General features: G+C 34.1%; 1 protein-coding gene across 1 annotated transcript in view; it reads left to right on the forward strand.

The window, feature by feature from the left end:
* LOC114418147 (midasin-like) overlaps positions 1 to 23,405 on the forward strand; it is a 51,180-nt gene that overhangs the window by 12,871 nt on the left and 14,904 nt on the right. The window contains exons 16-47 of the mRNA XM_028383337.1: positions 28 to 153; positions 231 to 1,985; positions 2,528 to 2,598; positions 2,688 to 2,883; positions 2,990 to 3,094; positions 3,298 to 3,603; positions 4,597 to 4,790; positions 4,880 to 4,961; positions 7,237 to 7,387; positions 9,400 to 9,473; positions 10,399 to 10,522; positions 10,916 to 11,014; positions 11,115 to 11,215; positions 11,331 to 11,420; positions 11,500 to 11,565; positions 11,694 to 11,858; positions 12,160 to 12,367; positions 12,500 to 13,347; positions 13,797 to 15,356; positions 15,535 to 15,712; positions 16,010 to 16,081; positions 17,133 to 17,218; positions 17,299 to 17,550; positions 17,816 to 17,951; positions 18,036 to 18,121; positions 18,195 to 18,283; positions 19,007 to 19,148; positions 19,247 to 19,336; positions 20,568 to 20,691; positions 20,950 to 21,104; positions 21,268 to 21,381; positions 22,163 to 22,315. Coding sequence (XP_028239138.1) covers positions 28 to 153; positions 231 to 1,985; positions 2,528 to 2,598; positions 2,688 to 2,883; positions 2,990 to 3,094; positions 3,298 to 3,603; positions 4,597 to 4,790; positions 4,880 to 4,961; positions 7,237 to 7,387; positions 9,400 to 9,473; positions 10,399 to 10,522; positions 10,916 to 11,014; positions 11,115 to 11,215; positions 11,331 to 11,420; positions 11,500 to 11,565; positions 11,694 to 11,858; positions 12,160 to 12,367; positions 12,500 to 13,347; positions 13,797 to 15,356; positions 15,535 to 15,712; positions 16,010 to 16,081; positions 17,133 to 17,218; positions 17,299 to 17,550; positions 17,816 to 17,951; positions 18,036 to 18,121; positions 18,195 to 18,283; positions 19,007 to 19,148; positions 19,247 to 19,336; positions 20,568 to 20,691; positions 20,950 to 21,104; positions 21,268 to 21,381; positions 22,163 to 22,315 — 7,998 coding nt within the window. The remainder of the gene's footprint in view (positions 1 to 27; positions 154 to 230; positions 1,986 to 2,527; positions 2,599 to 2,687; positions 2,884 to 2,989; positions 3,095 to 3,297; positions 3,604 to 4,596; positions 4,791 to 4,879; positions 4,962 to 7,236; positions 7,388 to 9,399; positions 9,474 to 10,398; positions 10,523 to 10,915; positions 11,015 to 11,114; positions 11,216 to 11,330; positions 11,421 to 11,499; positions 11,566 to 11,693; positions 11,859 to 12,159; positions 12,368 to 12,499; positions 13,348 to 13,796; positions 15,357 to 15,534; positions 15,713 to 16,009; positions 16,082 to 17,132; positions 17,219 to 17,298; positions 17,551 to 17,815; positions 17,952 to 18,035; positions 18,122 to 18,194; positions 18,284 to 19,006; positions 19,149 to 19,246; positions 19,337 to 20,567; positions 20,692 to 20,949; positions 21,105 to 21,267; positions 21,382 to 22,162; positions 22,316 to 23,405) is intronic.

Below are 23,405 nucleotides of genomic sequence, written 5' to 3' on the forward strand. Positions count from 1 at the left end.
TGACACATGATGGTGGTTTTTCTCCAGAACCTGAGTCAGCAAAGTGATGTTGGTGACTTACTAGGGGGTTTTAAGCCTATGGATGCTCAGTCTGTGTGTGTGTCCCTTTATAACGAGTTTCTGACTCTCTTTACCAAGACATTTTCTGTAGAGGTATTTCTTATTTTTATTTTTTTATATATATTTTTGTGAAGTTGTTGCTAATGGCTTCAATCTATGCTGCTGTTCAGAATAATCAAGGCTTGATCACTTCTATGCATAAAGTTTTAGAAGATTATCGACAAAAGTTGTTAATTGATAAGAATGGGGAAGCTCTATTGAAAAGATTGCGAATAGAAGTTGGAAAGTCAGTTAAGCTTATACAACCTGGATCTTCCAAAAAGCGTAAAAGGCCATTAGAAGAACAATTAATCCAAGAGTGGGAGAGATTTTGTATAAAACTGCGTAGTGTCTGTCAAAGTAATCGCTCTTCAGCGATGATGTTTTCTTTTGTAGAAGGAAGTTTTGTAACTGCTCTTAAAAATGGTGATTGGGTTTTGCTTGATGAGGTGAATTTGGCTCCTCCTGAAACCTTGCAAAGAATTATTGGTGTTCTAGAAGGGGAACATGGTGTGCTGTGTTTAGCTGAAAGAGGTGATATGGATTATATACATCGCCATCCAAATTTCCGTATATTTGCTTGCATGAATCCAGCTACAGATGCAGGGAAGCGGGATTTGCCCTTTTCTTTGAGGAGTAGATTTACTGAGTATTTTGTTGATGATGTTTTGGATGATGAGGATTTAAGTCTGTTTATTAGTCAGTTCATTAGTAGTGGCTATATGGATCAACAGTTGGTGAATAAAATTGTGCGTTTCTATAAAGAAGCGAAAAAGGAATCTGAAGAGAGATTGCAGGATGGTGCTAACCAGAAACCTCAATACAGTTTAAGGTCTCTTTATCGTGCTCTAGAGTATACACGGAAGGCAGAGAGAAAATTTGGATTTCAAAAGGCATTATATGATGGGTTTAATATGTTTTTTGTTTCGTTGTTGGATGGACCTAGTGCTGAAATAATGAGGCAAAAAATATCATCTCTTTTGTTAAAAGGGCCTCCAGATGTAGATTTTATCCACTACTTAGATACCTCCAAATGTGATGGATATACAGGGAATTATGTTCTAACTAAATCCGTACAGGAGCATCTTGGGAATTTGGCACGTTCTGTTCTAATGAGATATCCTGTCCTCTTACAAGGTCCCACTTCTAGTGGGAAAACTAGCCTTGTTCGATACCTTGCTGCAATAACTGGTCATGATTTTGTAAGAATCAATAATCATGAACACACTGATTTGCAAGAGTATCTAGGTTCTTATATAACTGACACCAGTGGAAAGCTTGTTTTTAATGAAGGCGTTTTGGTTAAAGCTGTAAGAAATGGTTACTGGATTGTGCTGGACGAGCTTAATTTGGCTCCATCTGATGTGCTGGAAGCATTGAACCGATTACTTGATGACAACAGAGAGCTTTATGTTCCTGAACTGCAAGAAAGAATTAAAGCAGACCCAAACTTTATGCTTTTTGCTACTCAAAATCCACCTACACTTTATGGTGGCCGCAAAATGCTGTCCCGGGCATTTCGTAATCGTTTTGTAGAGATTCATGTTGGTGAAATTCCAGATAGTGAGCTCAGTGAAATATTGGCCGAGAGATGTAAAATCTACTTTGGTCATGCCAAAAGAATGGTTGAAGTCATGAAGGATCTTCGGTTGCACAGACAGAGTAGCAGAGTCTTTGCTGGTAAACATGGATTTATGACACCTCGGGACTTGTTTCGTTGGGCTGATCGTTTCCAGAGATTTGGCAACTCTTATGAAGATTTGGCCAAAGATGGCTATTATCTTTTGGCAGAAAGGCTACGGAATGAGGATGAAAAGTCCATTGTTCAAAAAGTTCTGGAAAATCATCTTCCGGTTAAACTAAACATAAAAATTTTATATGATCAGGTATGGTCCTTTCTTTTTGTTTTTCTCATTTTTTGCATATCTGTGGTTTCTGGTTAGCCAGTGGATAATAGTTACTGTTTACTATTGTGCTGTCCTGGCTTTCTGGTAGCTTAATGACTTTTGGATATTGATTTTATCTAAGTAACCAATATATACTTTATGGAAATTATGGAAGGTTACTCTGTTTATGCTTTCCTTGACCTAGCGTTAAGTAATCAATATTTTATCTTGGATTTAAGTTGTTTCAAGCTAATTGTGGTGAAGTTCTGTCAAATATTACTCCATATTCTTCATTTCTTTTCTCTGTCATATAAACCTGTGTTGTTGATAACAGATCATATAAATTTGGACTTAAACTTTGAATTGATGATGTGCCAGTGTGATAATTTCTGATTTTTGGGATTGAGTTCTTTGGTATTAGTTTGTAAATTATTCTTTCTCTTCAGATTTAGTTCACATTGTTGTCTGTACAATACCTCAAATAATTGAAGAAGGTTGAACATTAAATATATCTTCATCAAGTATTTTTAACTGTATTTCAGATACTATTTAGAGGTCACTCTTCTTCCAATTTGAATGTTGGTTTAGGAGGTGGTTCAAAGAGTCTAGAAAGGTATGAGCTCATTATTGCCTTTTCCATTTAGTCCACTATCCTTGGTTCAATTCCTCTTACTGATTTTTTTTTTTTAAATATATATTCAGTGTACTCTTGACCAAAAGTATGCAGAGGTTATATTTCCTTGTTGAACGCTGCTATAATTTACGTGAGCCGGTACTGCTTGTGGGGGAAACAGGTGGAGGGAAGACTACTGTGTGTCAGTTATTAAGTGCTTGTTTGCAGTTAAAATTACATACCTTGAATTGCCATCAATATACAGAAACATCTGATTTTATTGGGGTCAGTTTTCTCATGCTTTGTCGATTAATCATTCTGCAAGAACTTTAAAGAGTGATGCATATATTGCAATTATTAGCTGAAGGTTTAACTAGAAAATGTTTCCCAGGGATTTCGTCCTATTCGAGAGCGATCTACACTGATTTCTAATTACAAAGAGATCATTGAAAAGTTGAAGAAATTAAAGGCTTATAGATACTTTTCTGAGGACTTAGTGAGTGTTCTTTGTCTTTTTATCCATTTGAGTCATACATAAATTTGTAAGTTCAGTTTTATGCATCTATTCATAGCCTTATTTTTGCTGCATTTGGACAGCTTTTCTATGTATACTTGAGTTCTTCGTTTGGCTCTTTACCCTTTATGCTAATTAATGTTATTCAGATAAAGCAAATGCTGATTTGTCATTTTCTGCTACAGTCTGTTTCTTCTGACATAAATCATGCTTCTTCGACTCTTGATCTGCTGAATGGTATGATAAGGAATTGTAAAGAAGGTCACGTATGTAGTTTGGATGTCAGCAGAGAAGATATTAATGCTCTTGAGCAAATAAATTTGGACCTCAATGGTTTGCATCAAAAGTGGCAGAGCATATTTATGTGGCAGGATGGTCCTCTTATAAAAGCTATGAGAGATGGTGACCTCTTTCTTGTGGATGAAATATCTTTGGCTGATGATAGTGTACTTGAGAGATTGAATAGTGTGCTGGAGCCAGAAAGGATGCTAGTAAGTTTCTTAAGTTTTAGGCCTAGCTTTATAACCCATGAAATAATGAAATCAATACTTCTCTTTCCATCGGTCTTCTTATAACTGTGTGTGTGTTTTTAAATAGTGTGTGAACATATTACATAACCCAAAATGAAAATGAAATAATGAAATCAATACTTCTCTTTCCTTCTGATAACTGTGTGTGTGTTTTTAAATACTGTGTGAACATATTACATAACCCAAAATGAAAATGAAATAATGAAATCAATACTTCTCTTTCCATCGGTCTTCTGATAACTGTGTGTGTGTTTTTAAATAGTGTGTGAACATATTACATAACCCAAAATGAAAAATATGTCCGCTCCTTATTTCTGCTTGCCCAAAAAAGGTATTTGGAGGAATGAGGAGGGCAGGGATTTCTTCATTGTGGGACATATTTTTTTTTTATCAGCAAAAATAATATATTATATATATGAAATAGAGTACCAGTGGTACTGTATTACAGCCAAGATAGCCATACGGATGGTTCCACAATCAGACATACATATTCTGAGGGAGAACCATGGTATGGGTATAGATGCAATATGCATATTCTGTCCACTACTAATAAAAAACCTTGTCTAATATTACTAGACCACTATTGTCTCATTGTGGGACATATGTCCTCAGAAGTTGGAAATCTCTTTTAAGCTGGATTGAGAAGAAATATTGTTAAGTAGTAAGAATGTTACAAATAAATAGTAGGATAAGATATCCTGCTAAGAAACCAATATAAGGTAGACTAAAGTGTTAAAATTAGAGAGATCTAAATTACATGTGTTCTAAATAACCTCATTCAAAGATTAAATATTGAGCACAATCTAAGAAATTTTTTATGTGATCTAGAAACATGATTGTTCCTCACGAATATCATGCTTACTTATTGCTGGTGACATTTTTCTGCATAATTGCTTGTCAGCTTTTCGTACCATTTTTTACAGTTATCGAGTGTTTGCTTTTTTGTGGTTGCAGTCTTTGGCTGAGAAAGGTGGGTCTGATCTTGAGAAGGTTACTGCACATTCAAATTTTTTTGTTATGGCAACAATGAACCCTGGTGGCGATTATGGTAAGAAGGAGTTATCTCCAGCACTACGCAATCGCTTCACGGAAATATGGGTTCCCCCTGTTAATGATCAAGATGAGCTTCAAGGCATTGCTATGAAAAGGTACCTTTTGTTTTTCCATATTAGAGTATCAGTGTATCGATAAATGTAATTTTTATATCCTGCTTATTTAATTCTTTTTTTTTTTGCAGAATTTCCATGTTTAAGTTTGCTGGGAACTTAGACCCCACATATCAAAAAACACTTGTTAATGCCATGATAAGTTTTTTTGAGGTATATTATACAGAGATTTACAATTGAAATCATTAATTGCTCATTTTTTGCATGTAAAGTATTCACTGCTGAGCTGATATGGGTGGTGTCAGTTTCCTTTAGTGTGCAATATGGGGATCTTGTTCATTTATTAAGGTACTATTTGCTCTGGCATTTTTAGGCTTTTCTTAGCCTTAAGAGAAATGGCCTAGCAAACTGCAAGTATGGAGAAGCTAAAAAAAATAGAAGTTTAATAATGAAGGGAAAAAACAAAAAAATCGAGCTTCTCCAAAAGATGATTTAAGGAGTCTTTGCTTATCTATTTTGAATACATGGTTGCTTCTGCTCCTCCCTCTGTCGTGTCTCTCCCAGACACTACCTATGAATCCAGCAATTTTTCAAAGTAGTCTAGACTGGTACAACAAGTTATCTGAACAAAAATTATAGACAATTTAGCTGAAATAGGTTGATGTTGCCACATCACTGAGGGTGACACAGGCACACAGCCACTTGGTCCAAAATTCATTTTCAAGTTGGAGAATGGATATCAATGATTCCCGACTCTTAGGTTTTGGGTTTAGGCCCAACTCAACTTTAAAAAACCGGCTTGTGAGTTGAGGGTTGCCTCCCACTTATATACAAGTGGGACTTTGATTTCCCAATACCAACTTGCTAATTTGATATTCAAACACTTGATCAAGTTTTTGAAACAGAATCTGCATCTTCAGATGCAGGGATGTAGGCTAAAGCTAATTCCACCATTTACCATCTCTGTTTAGTAGAATTCCTATTGATTGTCACATCTTTTATTCAATCATGCTGCCCTCGACTGTTGATTACACTGATGGATGATTTACTGTTTGTTTACAACCTTGAAGGTCCTTCTTCAAGAATATTCAAGTCTTCAAGTAACCTCTGTAACCACAATTTTTTTAATATTTCATTTTGTCTTTTGGAGTATTCCATCTAGGTTCATACAAATGGTTTACATGTTGCCAAAATTTCATTGGGATATTGAAATATTCAGTGGCACTAATCATCCTTTGTTGTGTCCTAAATTACTGACTTCAAAAAAAGCACTTAGCAGAATTTTCAACTTGCAAGTATGTTTCTTTGACCATATTCCTCATAGCGATTGCATTCTTATAAAAGAGGTCCAAGAGACCTTAAATTGTATCGAGGTTTCTTGGTTTCCATGTAGTTAGCCGTAATGTTATTGTTTTCAGCATCCTGCCTCAGTATTAGTTACTGACTGACTTATGGTGGTGATTTCTAAAATAGGATGGTTAAGGTTTAGTGAAGAGATTGGATTTGTATCATTCTGGGATTGGAGTTTTTAAGTTATCATGTTCGTGATCTCTATTTAGGATTCTGGCCTGGTTGGTGATTTCGGCTATAGATGGTAGGGTATTCTTTTTTTTGGTGAACCTGGGGTATCCCTAGCCGAGATCTAGAGACTAATTCCTTGAGATACTAAGATCTATTTAAGGGGTTGACTTTTCCCAAAGTTGCTCTTCCTTACACATGGACCTGGAGATTGAACTCCTGACCACATGTTTAAGGGGCATGATTATCTACCAACCATACCACACCACAGTAATGTTGGCCATTGATGGTTGGGTATGATGCCCAATACACGCTCAGATACCATGATGAATTGTGAATTGTTTTCTGAAGTATTAATACCTTCCCATTGATCTGATTTTGTATTATACACAAGAGGCTTCCATGAAAACAAGTAGGCAAATATATGCTAATAAAAAAGTTATAAATTATCTCAATCTAGAAAAACGTATCTAAATGGACACAGAATAAAATACATCTTGGGTAAAATAGGTTCATGTGGCCCCATAAACAAGGTTTGCTTCCAACATCTATTAGTTCCTTGAGATTTACTTGCTTCCGCTTCTTTTCTTTCACAACCTGCAATTTGTCATGATGTGTTGCCATCTAGGTTTTCCATCAGATGTTCTTTTAATATTCTTTCACATCACTTTTGGTTAGAGTTGTGTTTTGGCTTTTTTCTGGGTACCTTTTATTTTTTTGTTGGAATTTATCTTGTATATTATAAAAGGGTTTGATGAATTTGCTTTTGTTGTTTTATGAGGTTTTTCTGTGCTTCTTCCATGTACTTCTCTTCTTTATCTTGATATTTGTCTTCACATTCCACAAAAAAAAACTTTGGTGTATTTAGGTTCATGCTTTGTATTATTTTAGCATTTAGCTATAATTTTGAATAATACTATTCCACTGTTATGTGCTACTTGCTGCTAATTCTTTGATCTATGCTTTTCAGTGGTACAATAAATTGCATCCAGGGAGAATGCTTACAGTGAGAGATCTCATTTCTTGGGTTGACTTTTTTATTGCAATGGAAGAAAGCTTAGGACCTAAACATGCACTTCTTCATGGAGTATTTCTTATTTTGCTTGATGGGTTAAGTCTAGGTATCATCTTTTTGTTAATGATTTTCATTTATTCAACTTCTCTCGTTTCTTATGTAATATCTTTATTTTTTGATTTTATATTTATTACATACTGATATATCCTGGGTAAAAGAAACCAAGCCCAAATAGATGAAACAAGCAAGTTAAGAAGGATTGGCACCTTGATGTTCGCTCTTTGCCTCTTGGGGCTTTAGTATGTTCTGAGGGTTGGACATGTGTTAAAAATTTAGTATTTCTGCCCAAGAATAATTTCAGAGTCTTTTGTATTTGAGTTGAACAATTTAATTATATTCTATTTTTGAGCTTAATTTATTGTTATGTTTCCGGATATATTTTTTAAATGAATTCTACAATATTGTAACTTTTAAAAATGAACATATAAATTGAATATTTGTTATAATTGTTGTGGTTGTAGTAGTGATAATGGTATTAGGGTAATGCTATGGTGGTTATGGTGGTAATTAAGATGAATTTATACTACCTTCGGTCCTATATATAAGAAACAATTACCTAATTTATTAAGACCAATAAACGTGGTTAGATTGGTTAATTTGTCATAAATTTTAATTTTATTCCAAGACTACCCGTGACATTAAATGGTTTAAGAGGTTGTTATTTTTTAAAAGATTATTTTTCAACCAATGAGCATACTTTATTTGCAAATGAAAGGTTTAATGGTCAAAAGCTGATGGAGGATGCAATTTTCTTCTGCTGGAGTTCGCTCAAACATTTGGAAGAAGGATTTGATATTCCATTTCACTCATCAGCAAACAACATAAGGGTTGGGTTTTGTAATCAGGGGGATTTGTCCTATAGGTTTTTGATGGAAGGATGTCTTTACTAATTCACACCTGTGCAGTGGTAAACTGGTAATTCTTGCAATAAAGCTTGAATTAGGTTTCCATAGGTCTTCAAATAGTTGGACACAATGTACATATATCAGTACCATTTGTACTAATCCCTTTATAATATTATAAATTAGTTTTGCTTATAAAAAAATAGGGAAATGAGTGTGTATAATTATAAGCCTCACAGCTAATTAGACGTAAAAAGGAAATTTAAAAATAAAGTAGGCATATGTTTCTTATAATTAGCACTGACTTATATGACGGAGTGCAGGCGCACAGATGGCAGTCGTGGTGGTTAGCACTGACTTATACAATTTGGGAGCATAGAAATAGCATCATTTTTTCCACTGCTCTTTTCAATGCTCATAAAATAATGGACGATGCAGTGTTTTTGCTATGGACATGGCTCAGAAACTTAGAAAAGAATTTCACATCTCATTTCAATCAGTGGTCTTCAAATATCAAAGATGGTTTTCTTCGGACACGAACATAGGGAAATAGGATACAGTTCTGCACTATTACCCTAATGTAGTTCTTTCAGCTTGTGTAATCTCAAGGCCTGTTAGAGAACCAGCTATGATTTGTACTTATAAAAATCTGTCTTGATTTAGTACCTCTGGTACTTATTAATGAATATATTATATTTTTGGCTGAAAAAAAAATATGTTTCTTATAATTAGGACCAAGAAAATATTGTCTTTTGTTTCTTATATATAGGATCAGAGGTAGAATTATTGTCTTATGTCGTGGACCAACTATAGTTAAAGCTTAAAGCTGTTAGGTGAGTAGACATGAATGATGTTATATTACATCTTAGAATTCGGGGTTAAGGCCTAACTCAACCCCACCAAACCAGCTTGTAAGGTGATGAATGCCCAAGCTTTATAAGCTCTTTTTAAGCCATATCTCTAGTCAATGTGGAACTAAACCACCGCCGAGCCCCCAATGAGGCTGCAAGTAAAAATGGGCTAGGAATGAGGGCAATTAAGGCAACTTTTTCCAATGTAACAGTATTAGTTTTCCATCGCATAAAGCTTCAATTATGAGCTCCCGAAGTGCCTGAAGCAGAAACACTGTTCAAACATCAAACACATCCCAGAAGTTGTGTAGACATGAATTAGATCTTACTGTATGTTTTACTGACAGTTGCTCAACTTTTATCAGGGACAGGACTTTCAAAAAGGGATGCTGCAGAGCTAAGGGAGCGATGTTTCTCCTTCCTTCTACAAAAGCTAGGGGTATGTTTCTCCCCTCATTATTCATCATTTATGCTCAATGTTTGAAATGGGAGCATTTTATGATTATTACTCTTGCAGATAGCTTAATTATTGTGTTTAGCTGCGTTCAATGTATCTTAGGAAGAAGTGATTTTAATTGTTCTTTTAAAAATAATAGTAGTTAATTATCCTTGTATAAGTAGATCATATGCAAGCCTAAGAGAGCAGTGATTTCTTGGGTTCTGTTTGTCTGGATTTGGCTATGTTTGTCATTGTTTGGTCAAGTTGGTTTTTATTAAGGTGAAAGCTTACTCAGCTCTTGGGGGGATTAAATGATTTACAACACATGCATAATGAGCAGTATTAATTATTACCCATTATTATTATTATTATTCTAATTCTAATTATTTGCTCATTCACTGTGGTATAAGTACCTACTTGCGTCGGCTGTTTACAGTGTTTTACCACAATTCCTCCTGATATTCAATAACACACAACACTGTCTAGCTACCAGTCTTCTGTTAAATAATTTTGATAGAAATATAGCACAATAAAGAAAAATTTAGCAGTGAGAGAGATCAGTGTGTCGAATAGCCGAGAAGAGTTAATTATGATCGAGAGACGGGTATTAGTATTTATATGAGCAGTGTATATATCTAACTGCTGACTTAGCTGTTAGTTATAACAGTTGACAGAGAGCTAATCTGTTACACCAGTTATAAAAAGTGTAAATTAGCGGGAAATATATAATGCACAAGTATCTCTAACAAATTTGTTTAAATTTCTCTTATGAGGCAAGGTTCTGTTTTGTCCTGAGTGTGGGGCAGTTCTTACGTATGCTTCTATGTTTATAATTTTATTGTGTAACTTGTTGTAGTGGAATGCTCATATTTGTATTTTTAATGTGTTGGACAAGTTGGAAATGTTGCCTAAATTATTCTTACAGGTTGATGAAAGTAATTCAAACCTTTCAAGAATTGGAAACTATGGTTGGGGTGAATTTGGCACCACTATGGATGTGTCACATAGTGATGATTTATTTGGCATTGATGCATTCTATATCAATAAAGGTAATAATGTGATGCTGCATTCTTTTATCTGACTTAGTTTTGCATAAATATCATTTCTATGTTTGATAAACTATCATCTAGCAATTGGATTTCCGCCCCTAAAATAGTTGTAAAGGACGGAGAGATGTTATGTGCTAATGAATAATTGTTTTGTTTATTTATTTGCATTTAGGATTTTTAATAGGATTCACTTTCTTCATGCTTTTTAGTAAAAATCACAGTACGACTTGTACTGAAACTTATCTAATATATAATATTATTTTTGTGGATATAAAAAAAATAATTTCTTTCTGCTTTTTAGTCTTCTCCTTTACAGTAAATTTTACTCTGAATACTGCCATGCTGGTTGTCTCTTGTGTTTATTTTACTTTGCTTTATACTTTATACCTATAGGTATTGGCATTTGTGAGGATGGTGGGTTTGAATTCAAGGCACCTACTACTTGCAGGAATGCTCTGAGAGTTTTGCGGGCTATGCAGCTTCCAAAGCCTGGTATGTTTCTTCATTTACATTTGGATTTCTTTTAATTATCTCCGAAATTTCGCATTTAAATTATTAGATTTCTTAGTTTTAAATGATTGTTCATTTGCAGTTTTACTGGAAGGTAGCCCAGGTGTTGGGAAAACTAGTTTAATCATTGCCTTGGGAAAATGTTCTGGGCATAGAGTGGTACGAATAAATTTTTCTGAGCAGGTCAGTAATATGTTTTTAGTTGATCTTTTTCTTGTAGCAGTTGTTATTTACTGTAATATTTTGTTTTACTCTGTTTCTGTCACTGCAAAGTACTTCAAGCATATTTTTTGTGCAGACTGATATGATGGATCTGTTAGGGTCTGATTTACCTGTTGAAAGTGATGAGGGAATGAAGTTTTCTTGGTCTGATGGGATACTATTGCAGGTTGATTTGTCTTATTATGTAACATATCATGTTAATCTCAGCTTTTGATATGTATTTAATTTCCATCTTATTTCTGCAGGCCCTGAAGGAAGGCTGTTGGGTTTTGCTGGATGAGATTAATCTTGCTCCACAATCTGTTTTAGAAGTATTTCTCTCATCAATCTTAATCTCCATCTGTTCCTCATTTATTTTCCTTTATAAACCTTAATTATTGCTTCTTGCTTTGTTTCCTCTTTCTATGTTTTTTTGTTGTAACAAAGTTCTTTGTATCAGGGTTTGAATGCTATTCTGGACCACAGAGCTGAGGTGTTTATACCAGAGTTGGGTAATACTTATAAATGCCCACCATCATTTAGAGTTTTTGCTTGTCAGAATCCATCACATCAAGGTGGTGGCCGAAAAGGCCTTCCAAAGTCATTCCTTAATCGATTTACCAAGGTATGCTGGTAATATGCTATTTTTGTATTTATTTTGAGCCTCTCAAAAGATGAAAGATGGATGTTCAAGCAAGCTAACCTGAGGAATCCAAAGTCTAAAATCCTCTATGAAGTAGTTAGAATCGCGTATTAATCTAAAGGGACTCTAATTAGCTTTCTGTTTTGCTCTGTTTAATAAAGGTGTCCTGTTTCAGAGTATTATTCGTCTATTGTCTATGATAAATATTGTCAGTCAAATATTTTTCTTTTGTACTCGATATGCAAGGCTTATCAAATCTGTGTTTTTTGGTTGTTGACTATAGGTGTATGTTGACGAGTTAGTTGAGGAAGACTACCTATCTATTTGTGAATCAAAATTTTCGACTATACCTAGAACTTTACTCTCAAAGTTAATCATATTCAATAAAAGGATGCATGAAGACACCACAGTAAATCAAAAGTTTGCCAAAGATGGCTTCCCGTGGGAGTTCAATCTTCGTGATGTATTTCGGTCTTGTGAGATAATTGAAGGTTCTGTCATCCATATTCCTTGCACTTTTAATTTGACTCTGCTGTTTTTCCTGGTTGCTTTTTTTATATTTTTTTTATTTCTAATATTCCATATTCCTTTTTCATGCTGATATTTCCTTATATTCAATTTAGGTGCACCAAAGTACTCAGGATTATACTCCTTCTTTAACATTGTTTACATTCAGAGAATGCGTACGGTAGATGATCGAAAGGAAGTTTTACGAGTTTTCAAGGAGGTATTTGAGGTGACACCGTTTATAAATCCATATCCTCGCATTCAACTCAATTCACATCATTTAATTGTGGGGAATGCTACTATTAAGAGGAATCATGTCCAATTAACTATGTCCTCAAGCAAACAGCTCCTGATGCTGCCTGAAATTCGTCAAAGTTTGGAAGCTGCTGCTCAATGTGTTGAGCGTCAATGGCTATGCATCTTGACTGGGCCATCATGCTCTGGAAAAACTTCATTGATAAGATTACTTGCTAACCTAACGGGCAATGTGCTCAATGAAGTAAATCTTTCATCTGCAACTGATATATCTGAATTATTAGGATCTTTTGAACAGTATGACGCCTTGCGGAATTTTTCCAGAGTTGTTGCTCAATTTGAGTGTTATGTTAATGAGTACATCAGTTTGCAACTGGAGACTTCAAATGTAGCAATTTTCAGGGAAACAGATTTTTATATCAGATGGATGGCTTTCCTTTCTGGATTGAAATTTGACAGCTTGTCATCTGCTACAAATTGTTTTGAAAACCTATGTTCTCTCATTGGACAACTAAAGTTGCAGATACAAAAGAATTCTATTCCTGTATCTTACTCATTCCATGAACTTGATTTGGCCATGAAGACAGTTTTGAAGATGAAAGCAGATGCTGTTTCAACCAAATTTGAATGGGTTACAGGATTGTTGATCAAGGCTATTCAGCAAGGGGAATGGATTGTCTTGGAGAATGCAAATCTATGTAACCCCACGGTATATAATATGATGCATATATTGAATAATATTGTGCAAATTCATGCATTTTAAAGCTTATTTTGCCTGAACAAAGTCATTTGTATTCTCTGTAGTTTGTACACATTGTGTATGAACTTCATTAACTGACTAATCTCTCTTTGCTCTCCCTTTCTCTGAATATGTGTTTTGTATCTGTGCAAATAGAAGTTTGCGTCAAGCACATCTGGCTCATTACTTCCATAATCAAACTTTTATTCCTAGATCTATAGTTTTCCCCCAAATAAACTAGAACATAAGCCATTGGATGATATGGTTTTTCTTGTTTAAATTTTTCTGAAATTTGGCATGCAAGATCTGAAATGTAGAACATGGATTGATCTAATGTTATTTTTTTTTCTGAAGTTATTGGGCAATGCAAGTCTGTAAATTGATACTTTTAATTATTTTTTACTTGTTTTTGTTGCTAGGTTCTTGATAGGATTAACTCATTGGTGGAACCTTGTGGTTCAATCACGGTCAATGAGCGTGGAATTGTTGATGGAAACCCATTGGTTATTCATCCACACCCTAATTTCCGCATTTTCCTCACAGTTAATCCCCACTATGGTGAAGTTTCTCGAGCTATGCGTAATAGGGGAGTTGAAATCTTTATGCTGCAGCCATATTGGGCATTAGATGATAAAAGTGGGTACAATGACGAGGATGTTGAATTCAAAGATGTTAGGAGGTTTCTTGTTTTATCGGGTATTCCGATTGGTCATTTGGTTGATTCAATGGCTAGAGCCCACACTTATGCTAAAAATAAAGGTTCAGAACTTAATGATCACATTACATATCTTGAACTCTCACATTGGGTTCACCTGTTTCTGCAGCTTCTCAAGAATGGTTGTTGTCCTATTTGGAGTCTAAAAATAAGTTGGGAGCATATATATCTCTCCTCATTGGGTGTTGAGGGAGAAAATATAATCAATTTTGCCAAAACTAAATATTTATCAGTAACTAATTTGGCTGGGTATGATGATTTGACAGCGTGTCCTTTGGGTTTGCCTGGAGGATGGCCATTGCCACTCACTGTAAGGGATTATGTATATTACTCAAAAGAAGCTTCTATCAAACAGAACTGCATGTATCTGGAATTCTTGGGAACTCAGATTGCATCTCATCAATATCAAGTTGCTCGTAAGAGGCACTCAACAACTTGTTTGCAGACTCCTAATGATCATGTGAGGGTATATTTGATGGATTTGATGACTTTACATGAACTTATGTTTCCTAAGGCTTCAAATGTGATGATTTCAGATGAAAGGGAGTGCAAATTTGACTCAGAATTGACCAATAAGATGCTATACTTTGCAGCCAATTGGACAATTGAACAAGCTACTGAAAGTGATTTTAAGTTCTATCTTCTCAGGTTTAAGTGGTTTAGTTCTCAAATGCAGCCCTTCTGCCAGTTCTTTAGTAACTTTCTCATAGTGATAGAACAGATGATCAAGCATCCTATTTGGGAGTATATTTCATGCCGTGACAAACTAGATGTTGATTTGAAGTTAATGCCATTGTTGTCACTTGATTTAGTCAATTTGGCCCCATCAAATAAAAAAATTAAATATCTTTGTAATGCTGTTAGTTTCTTTGATCCACTAAGGTTAACTTACCAGCAACGGAATATTGAGAGCCAGCATAGTTTTGATGACGAAGCCAATATTGAGAGCCAGAATAGTTTTGATGAAAAAGCCAGTTGCTTCATTCAACTTTTGAAGTCTCTTCACTTTTTGCAAGATGAAATACTTCACAAATTTGTCGCTTCAACTCCTAAGCTAATTGAGGACCAATCATTTGATTATAAACTACAGTTATACTCTAACCTTATTGAGGACCATGTTTTTTTTTGGCGTTACTTCATATCTTCGAAGTTTATAGATATCTGTCCAGAAGCAGTAGATCAGATGATAATTTCTTGGCATTCTTTGGTGAAAGATGCTCAGAAGTTTACAGATATCTGTCCACAAGCAGTAGATATTTTTTTGGTAAGCTTATCATAATGTTTTATGGATTTCTAGATTTAATTAAATTACCTTGTAAGCTTAACTTTTTTAAAATCAGGGTGACTGCACTCTTCCTTTTTTCTTTGGTGTTACCAAAATATTTATGTTTCATATTTTCTATTATTTTCAGACAGTTTAATTATCTTTACTCCTTGAACAGATGGAGAGCAAAAAATTTGAGGAGTTTTCTTTTTCAGTAAATTCAGAAAAATCTTTACTGTGGATTCATGGTGGTCACCCATTTTTGCCCTCTTCTTCTGATTTACATGATCGACAGCATCAGCTTTATAAATTTGTTGAAACAATTTGGCCAAGAAAGACAGGATCCTGCTATCAAGGTTTACTATTTTGAATTCCTTTTTGTTGTTTATTTCTGGGAAAATTTCAAACACACAATTCTTGGTCAAGATATTCCTAGTTTTGGAATATTTAACCTCTTAATTGCTTAAATGGTTAATCAGTAAGTGGATGTAAGTAACCACTTGTTGAGCATCATTAACCAGTAAGTGGTCAATTTATTATTCTCAAGATGGAAGTATTTTTGCCAAGAATTTAATTTTTGTGATTTTCTGTATTTTTGTACATCTCATTTTGTTTGATTTTCATTCATTTTTTATTTTCTATTGAGTATTCAGGAATTTTGAGCAGCCATCTTGCTGACGTTGTTGCATCATTTGATCATGATCTTCGCTTCCTGGTGACACAAGGTATATTATTGGCATCCCTGTTTCCCTTGTATCATTTTTAGACAGGCAATAACACCACTTTTGAATTATTTGGATATACAAAAAGAGCATCAAGTGTTATCCTTTGGTCTATTGCCCTGTCTAGTCTAGTTTAAAGATGACACAATGATATCACCAGGTCAATTTAAGTTGTATTTATCTTGTCAAATATTTCTTTGGGCATTCAATTTTCTGGTGGCATAAATTTAGAGTGGGTGAGCCTTGGAGCAACAGTGAAGTTGTGTCCTTGTAAAGTCCCGGTCACGGGTTCAAATACACGATTAAGACGAGTTACAAAGACTTGAGTCATCTCTATATATAGAGTGACTAACAGAAAACTAACTCTAACAGTTACTAACTAACTAAAAAAAGCTATGTAAAAGACACTACAGTTTACTTAGTTGAGTAAGTATACTCTAATACTCCTGTGCAAGCACATGGTGGGTGAGTCCTAGCAAAAGCAGGGGAATCACAGAGTTTGGTTTTATACAAAAGAGTAAGGCTGGGTGCTTTACCCTCCAGAAACCCGAGTAGGTGGGAGCCTTGTTCACCGTGCCTCTCTTTTTTATGTGCATGAGAATGTTTAAATAATTACTGTGGAGTTATGTGGTCTGCATCAGTACACATCTGAATGTTAACATCAATCGTAAGTGCAGGTCTTTGGAATAGAACTTATGCAACTTAAACATATGTGTTTTTTTAGCCTATGTGATGTCTTCAAGAATTTACTGTATGAATCATGATACTGATCTTGGAAAGTCTCAGCATGAATCAAGAATTTTTTCTCCTTTCTCTTATAAGATCAAGAAAACTCTTTGCATAAGTTGAAGTTTCTAGCATTTTCTTTAATTTTCTTTTTTCCTTGTGTATGATAAAAAGCAATGGATTATATGGTCAGGAATTTACATAATGAAATATATTCCAAGAATATTTCTGGTTGACGTTGATGAATATCATCACATTTACTTTTGGGTTATTGTTTATGCGACTTATCCATAGATAATTATTTCTTATTTTATTCTATATTGCGTAGATGTTTCAAACTCATCATTTTTAATGGCAAAATGGAGTCATGAGGATGGTATTCATATTGTCAAGAAGTTGGAGGAGATGCATCAGGTTTGTCCCTTGCATTGATGGTTTTGAAATCTGTAAGAATGCACATTTGTCATTTGATTGTTGTTAAATTTGTTCTACAGATAGTATTGAGAAGGTTTGAACATGAAAAACACAAGTTGCAATTAATTACCGGATCCAAAGACCTTTCAGCTTTTGCTGAAAATTCACCTGCTTGCTGTTCATTTACACCTGAAATGTTGTGTGAAAAATCTGTATTTGAGGCCTGGCAGGATACGTTTCTTCCGGTTGATTATACCAGTTTATTCTGTGACATGGAGTTATTACAGAAGCTCACATCAATTCATTTGGATGATCTTGAAGGGTTACACCAAGTAATGCTGACCACAATAGCTATTTATTTTTTTCCCAGATTTTCTGTATGGCTGAACTCTGGTTTGGCTGTGCATGTTTGATTACTTAAGATTGTCTTTTGTGAATTGTTTTATTGTCAAAAATATTTCTTTATTGATATTGTTAAAAAATATTTCCTTATAGTAGGGGAGAGAATTTACACTTTGTCTGTTATGCTGCAAATAATCTGGATGGATACTGGATTGTTTTAAACTTAATTTCCCATGATTCTGATTCTAATAATAGGCTGTGGGACGTCTATCCAACCTTTTGGACTTTGCTTTGAAATTTTCATTGAGTTTCTCATCAAGGCCTCCACAAATGTTTTTTCCACACCAAAAGATATTGTGCACCCTGAATACATGGGCATCCGTGGATGCAGGTTGGTGTAAGGGCTTAAACGAGTCCAATTATCCTTTTTTTTTTTGGTTAATAGGCTCACATGGATTTTAACTTCTCTGTGCAGTAAATTTGAAAATTGCAAGCTTTATTCTGGAGATGTGGTTTAAGTGGCATGAATCTTTGTGGGTCTATTTCCCTAAATCTGTGAAGGTATGTGGGAGTGCAAATTTACTTTCTTATTTAGTTCTTGATTATATGCGTTTTGATTCTTTTTCTTACACAGGGCGTTGCAAGGATTGATGGCTCTGATGAAATTGTAGTACCCCACATGCTCGTTGAGCCTTTCAGTGCATCAACTGTGTTTCAGATCACGTGAGTTGATTTTATAATTTCATTACTAAATTGTTGATGCTCTATTGATGTTGAGTTATTGGAGCTTCAAATAAATTAAGGTCATTAGTCATTACTAAAGTCAATATTGGGGCTTCATTACCCATAAGCTACCTAAGTCATGTTGTTTGTTAATATATGCATGACACGGGGAAGAAATTCTGCATTGCTTACGGAAATTGTTCAACATAATTGAGTATGTATATCTTAATTTTCAAAACCTATTTCAGGAAATTAGGAAAAGAGGTAAACAAATCAAATAATATATGCTTGATCAATATCCTTTTATGAAGAAATGTAATTAATTTCTTCATTCATATTAAAATTATTTTTTACTAATATGACTACCATTATTTCTTTCTCATTTATAAAATATTTAAGAATTAGGTTGAGGTACGGACATGGTTGAAAAGATAGTAATTAATATTGATTTAGGTTTTTAAAAAGGACAAATAAAAAAAAGATTTCTTCCAGTACATAAAAAAAGATAGTAATTAATATTTTTTACAATACTATTGATTTAGCAGATATTTTCTGACATCTATATAGATAAATCACTGTTAAATTTAAGATTGAAGGTTGCTATTTTTCTTCCTTTCCATTTGGTTAAATGCTAGTCAATATGATTAGTTGCTAAATCTTGTGGATATTGAGCTCAGCATCTTGCTATTGAAGATTCTATCCTTCTTTGGAAAATATTTTCAGGCAATGCATACATGCTATCAAGGAGTTTTGGGTGCAATGTCTCAAGTGTCGAGTTACCTTGTTGAATTTGTGGCATTGTTCTCATCATGGAACACATCTGCCGGATTTTCTTTTATCTGCTGCTCGCTCTCTTTTCCAGCAGGTAAAGCTATTGCTTTCTTTCTATTACTCAGTCATTTGTCTTATAATTGTATCTTAAATTGTTAAACTGATTTTTGCTTATGGCATGCTTAAATGCAGATTATTTATGCACACAGAAAATCTTTTGATGCAGTTCAATTTGCTAGAATTAAATCTATTTTTTGTTCTTCTGAGAAGAATGTACTTACGGTATGTCTCTTCTTTTTTTTTTTGGCAATTGTTATGGCTGTTTTCTTTGAAATCATTTTAGAATATCTTATTTAGGCTTTATTCTGAAATGTTCAGCGATTGATTTCTCATAAGTATGATGTGAGCACGGATTATAGTTTAAAAAGTAATACACAATGTAAAAATTTTCCTTTGTGTGTGTGTTTATGATTGTAAAATAATCTCTCTCAAAATCTTAGTATGAAGAAAGAAAGAAAAACTTTGTCACAATTAACAATAGCCAAGCTTATCAGACTCGGACCGGTCATCAACTCGGTCAGGGTATTAGGTCGGGGTCCGACCCAGTGAGTCAGTAATTGACCAGCATGACTCCGTCAGTTTAAAAATAATATTAAATAATTTATAATTAGTAAACATTTATACTTAAAAAATCTTAAAAAAACTATTACTTAAATAGTATTTGTATGTATAACAAAGTAATGACTAATTCTTCATTAATTTTGCAGGACACAATTTTTGTAAATTAAAAAAAGTATTAAACTTTTAATAATATATTTTATCAAATTCGCTTACTGGTTGTCTGGGAAGGAATTGATTTTTCAAATCAAAATTTTCCTTAAAAGCATTTATTGAAATTGCAAGTCTTTTTTAATTTACTGTGGGATTTCTTGTAGTCCCCACCCCACCATCTCCCTCTTCAGATTTTTTTATTTGTTTTTACTAAATTTTACCATAAAAAAAGTGTTTATTTGTTTCCTCAATTCAATTTGTTGTCCTAATCCAATGAGATAGATGATCAAATATGGTTGTCTGCCAGCAATGCTTATAAGTCAATAATGTCACTTCTTTTTTCCCATGAAACGGGCGAGCTTTATGGCTTGGACAGAGTGCACACGTTAAAATAGCTTGGGCAGTGTGCAAGTAGACTAGCAGCAACAGCTTTTAGGTTCTGCACACAAAACAAAGTCAATTTTTTTTTTAAGAATTAAAGAAAGGTGCATGACCCGGCCGAGTTATAGTGACCATGAGTCACCAGTTTTGTCTTAAATCCGATTGAGTCAAACTGGCTTTTACCTGTTTAATCCAATCCAATACATGGCTTGGACAGCTAGGTGTCCGGTTCCCGGATCAACTTGTCGAACCGGACGGTCTGAGCCGAGTCCAATAACACTGCTTTGTACATTCTATTTGAATGGTTATGATTCCCAAACTTCTGTTTTCTTATTGTTATTCCCCTGTTATCTGAATCTAGGAAGAAAGCATTGATTTGCTGAGCTCCCTTGTTGCTTCATCAAGACACCACAGGTTGAAAAACTCAGTGCAGAAGTTCATAGTTCCACTGCTTAGAGAGATGTATCTTCAGTCTAATACCGCTGGTAACTAAATGCTTCAGAAGCTCATAGTTCAGAAGTTCTTATTGCCCCCTTTAATAGACACGTATAATGACTGACTTCTTGTGATTTTATATATGGCCATAAAAGTTGGGTAAAAGTATAAAACTCTTCATAATGCAGTAAATTTTATAAATTCTTTATTATAGCTGTGACCTGGCGGCATTAAATACTAGGTATCATTATACTTCTGTTTATGAGCGTTCTCACTTATATTTTAATTTTTCATTTTTACTATCATAGATTTCAATTATACTATTGGTTGTGCATGGGCACGCATTGGAGCATTACGCATTAATCTGTTGCTTAGCAGTAAGGACATTGATCCTGCCATGAAGTACCATTGCAAGTACTCTCAGCTTGTGGAAACAATATCATCACTTGAACTTGAAATTCAGGTATTCTATAAAGATGTTTATTCAATTGATACTTTTCTCTTTGTTTTCTCATGTATTGAACTCTTATTTGCTGAATATTTTATTACTTCAACTATCGATTATAATTCCTAATTGGATCCATTCTGTATACTGAGGGTGACTTTTCTCTTTCTATTCTTTCTAGGTACGGAAAGAGTGTAGTTATCTTGCTGGACAGTTTTTGACACAAGAGGCTGACAAAAGAAAAGCACAAAGGATGGAAAAGCTTCAGGCAGAGTGTCGAAAGCTACAAAGAAAGGTTTTTAGATTCTTACGTTTCCATTCTTTTTCTTGTTGTTTATACTTCTGAATGTTCTATATGTAATTATTGGTTTTACGATGGCCATTAGGGACTGTGGGTGTGAAATTTGTTACTGAATGATGTCAACCATGGTGTACAAAGTCTTTATTTTTTGTTACTTTCATTGTCGCTGTTAGTTTTTCTTTTTGTCTGTAGTGTATTGAATTTTTAATAAGTTTAATACTCTATGCATCCAATTCTGCTAAGAAAGAAATTACATTGAATGGGTGATGCAATAACATAAAGAAATGGATATTGGTGATTTCAATTTGTCTATTGTAGACATTCATATGGTTCTCTCTAATTGATCCCTTTTTTCTCGTCAAATTTCTTCATTTAGAAAAGGTAGCCTCTTTGAACAAAGTATTATTATTGGCATTATTACGCAGCAATTTGTTTTGTTGGTTGTTGTACTACAAAACTTGATCATTGATATATTTTACACCTTAAACAATTTAAGTGGCAGATTTGGTTATTTTTTTATTGATCCCCTTTTTTGGTGGGCATCACTCTGATAAATGTTGCAGTGTATGCTGGTATTACCCTCTCTATTTGCAAGTGTAGAAAGTAATTTACATTTGATCCCTATCTGGAATTTGCTGTTGTCATCCTTTTACATTTGATCCCTATCTGTGATTTTCTGTTGTCATCCTTTTACATTTGATCCCTATATGTGCTTTGCTGTTGTCATCCTTTTCAATTGAATGATGAAAACTGATGATGGTTGTCTTGGACTTAGATCGTGTTTCGTACTGAACCAAGGAAATACAAGAAGTTAATCAAAGAATGTGAGAACTTTCTTAAACAACATGATGCTTTGGAAGTTTTGGTGAGAAGTAGGGGTACTGCTGAGGAATTACGAGAGTTTGCTGACCATGCTTGCAGCTGGCAGGTATAACTACTTATCTATTTATGAAAAAAATGTTGAATAGTTTTGTTAAAGGAATGGTAGCGACACTCTCTTTCTAACACTCGCTATATGATTGATTGAAATTTATTTAAAATCAGCAATTTTGGTATGTCACACTTCTCATTTAATGACTCTTTCTCCTGATTTAGATGTGGAACCCCCCAAAATAATGAATTTCAGTCAATCATGTTAGAAAGAGATTGTCGCTAGCATTCCTTATTTTGATAACTTATATATGTTTTTTTTATATAAAATGAAAGTATTGCTATGCTTAGAATATTTTAGTTCTCTTATTAAAATTCTGAATATGTTAATTAATGAAATGCATATTGTATTTTTTATAGAAAAAGTTATAGAATTTAGGTTTAAATACATTTTTAGTCCCTGCAATTTTTTTTAAGTTTTAGTCCTTACAAAATGTATTTGTTTTGTTTTCATCCTTAAAGCGCCTTAGATAGTGTTTTTTAACTGTTCAAAACACTTTTTTTTAATGTTCAAAGCGGTATCTAAAGCGTTTTAAGGATGAAAAACAGAACAAACATATTTTGCAAGGACAAAAATGAAAAAACCGCTAAATTACATGGGACGAAAAATATATTTAAGCCTAGAATTAACAGAATAGCCTAGACAAGTTAATTGATAAACAATACGACAGAAAAATGTATTTAAGCCTAGAATTAACAGAATAGCCTAGAAAAAACCGCTAAACAATACAAGAGAACCAACTATAGGGATAAGATGTTTTCATAAATGAGGACAGATGAAATTAACAGACTAGCCTAGACAAGGTAATTGATAAGCAAATGTCACTCATCTGTCTCCTTACCCAACAAAGAAAGCCCTCTAAAGTAACCTTTTGCTGGACATCACAAGGAGGCTAAGAGAACTTCGGTAAATAATTTTGCAAAATCTGATATTCCTTTCTATTCGCAAACTGTTTCATTCTGTCTTATTTCCCCCTTTTCACCGTTTCTAAAACACATAGATTGACTGGGAACATGCTCTTTGCTAATTTAACATTTATTCAATTTGCTAACAAGTCTTAACCACAAATCAACACAATCTCTATCTA

Source organism: Glycine soja, chromosome 7 (genome assembly GCF_004193775.1).
Source record: "Glycine soja cultivar W05 chromosome 7, ASM419377v2, whole genome shotgun sequence".
Lineage (NCBI taxonomy): Eukaryota > Viridiplantae > Streptophyta > Magnoliopsida > Fabales > Fabaceae > Glycine > Glycine soja.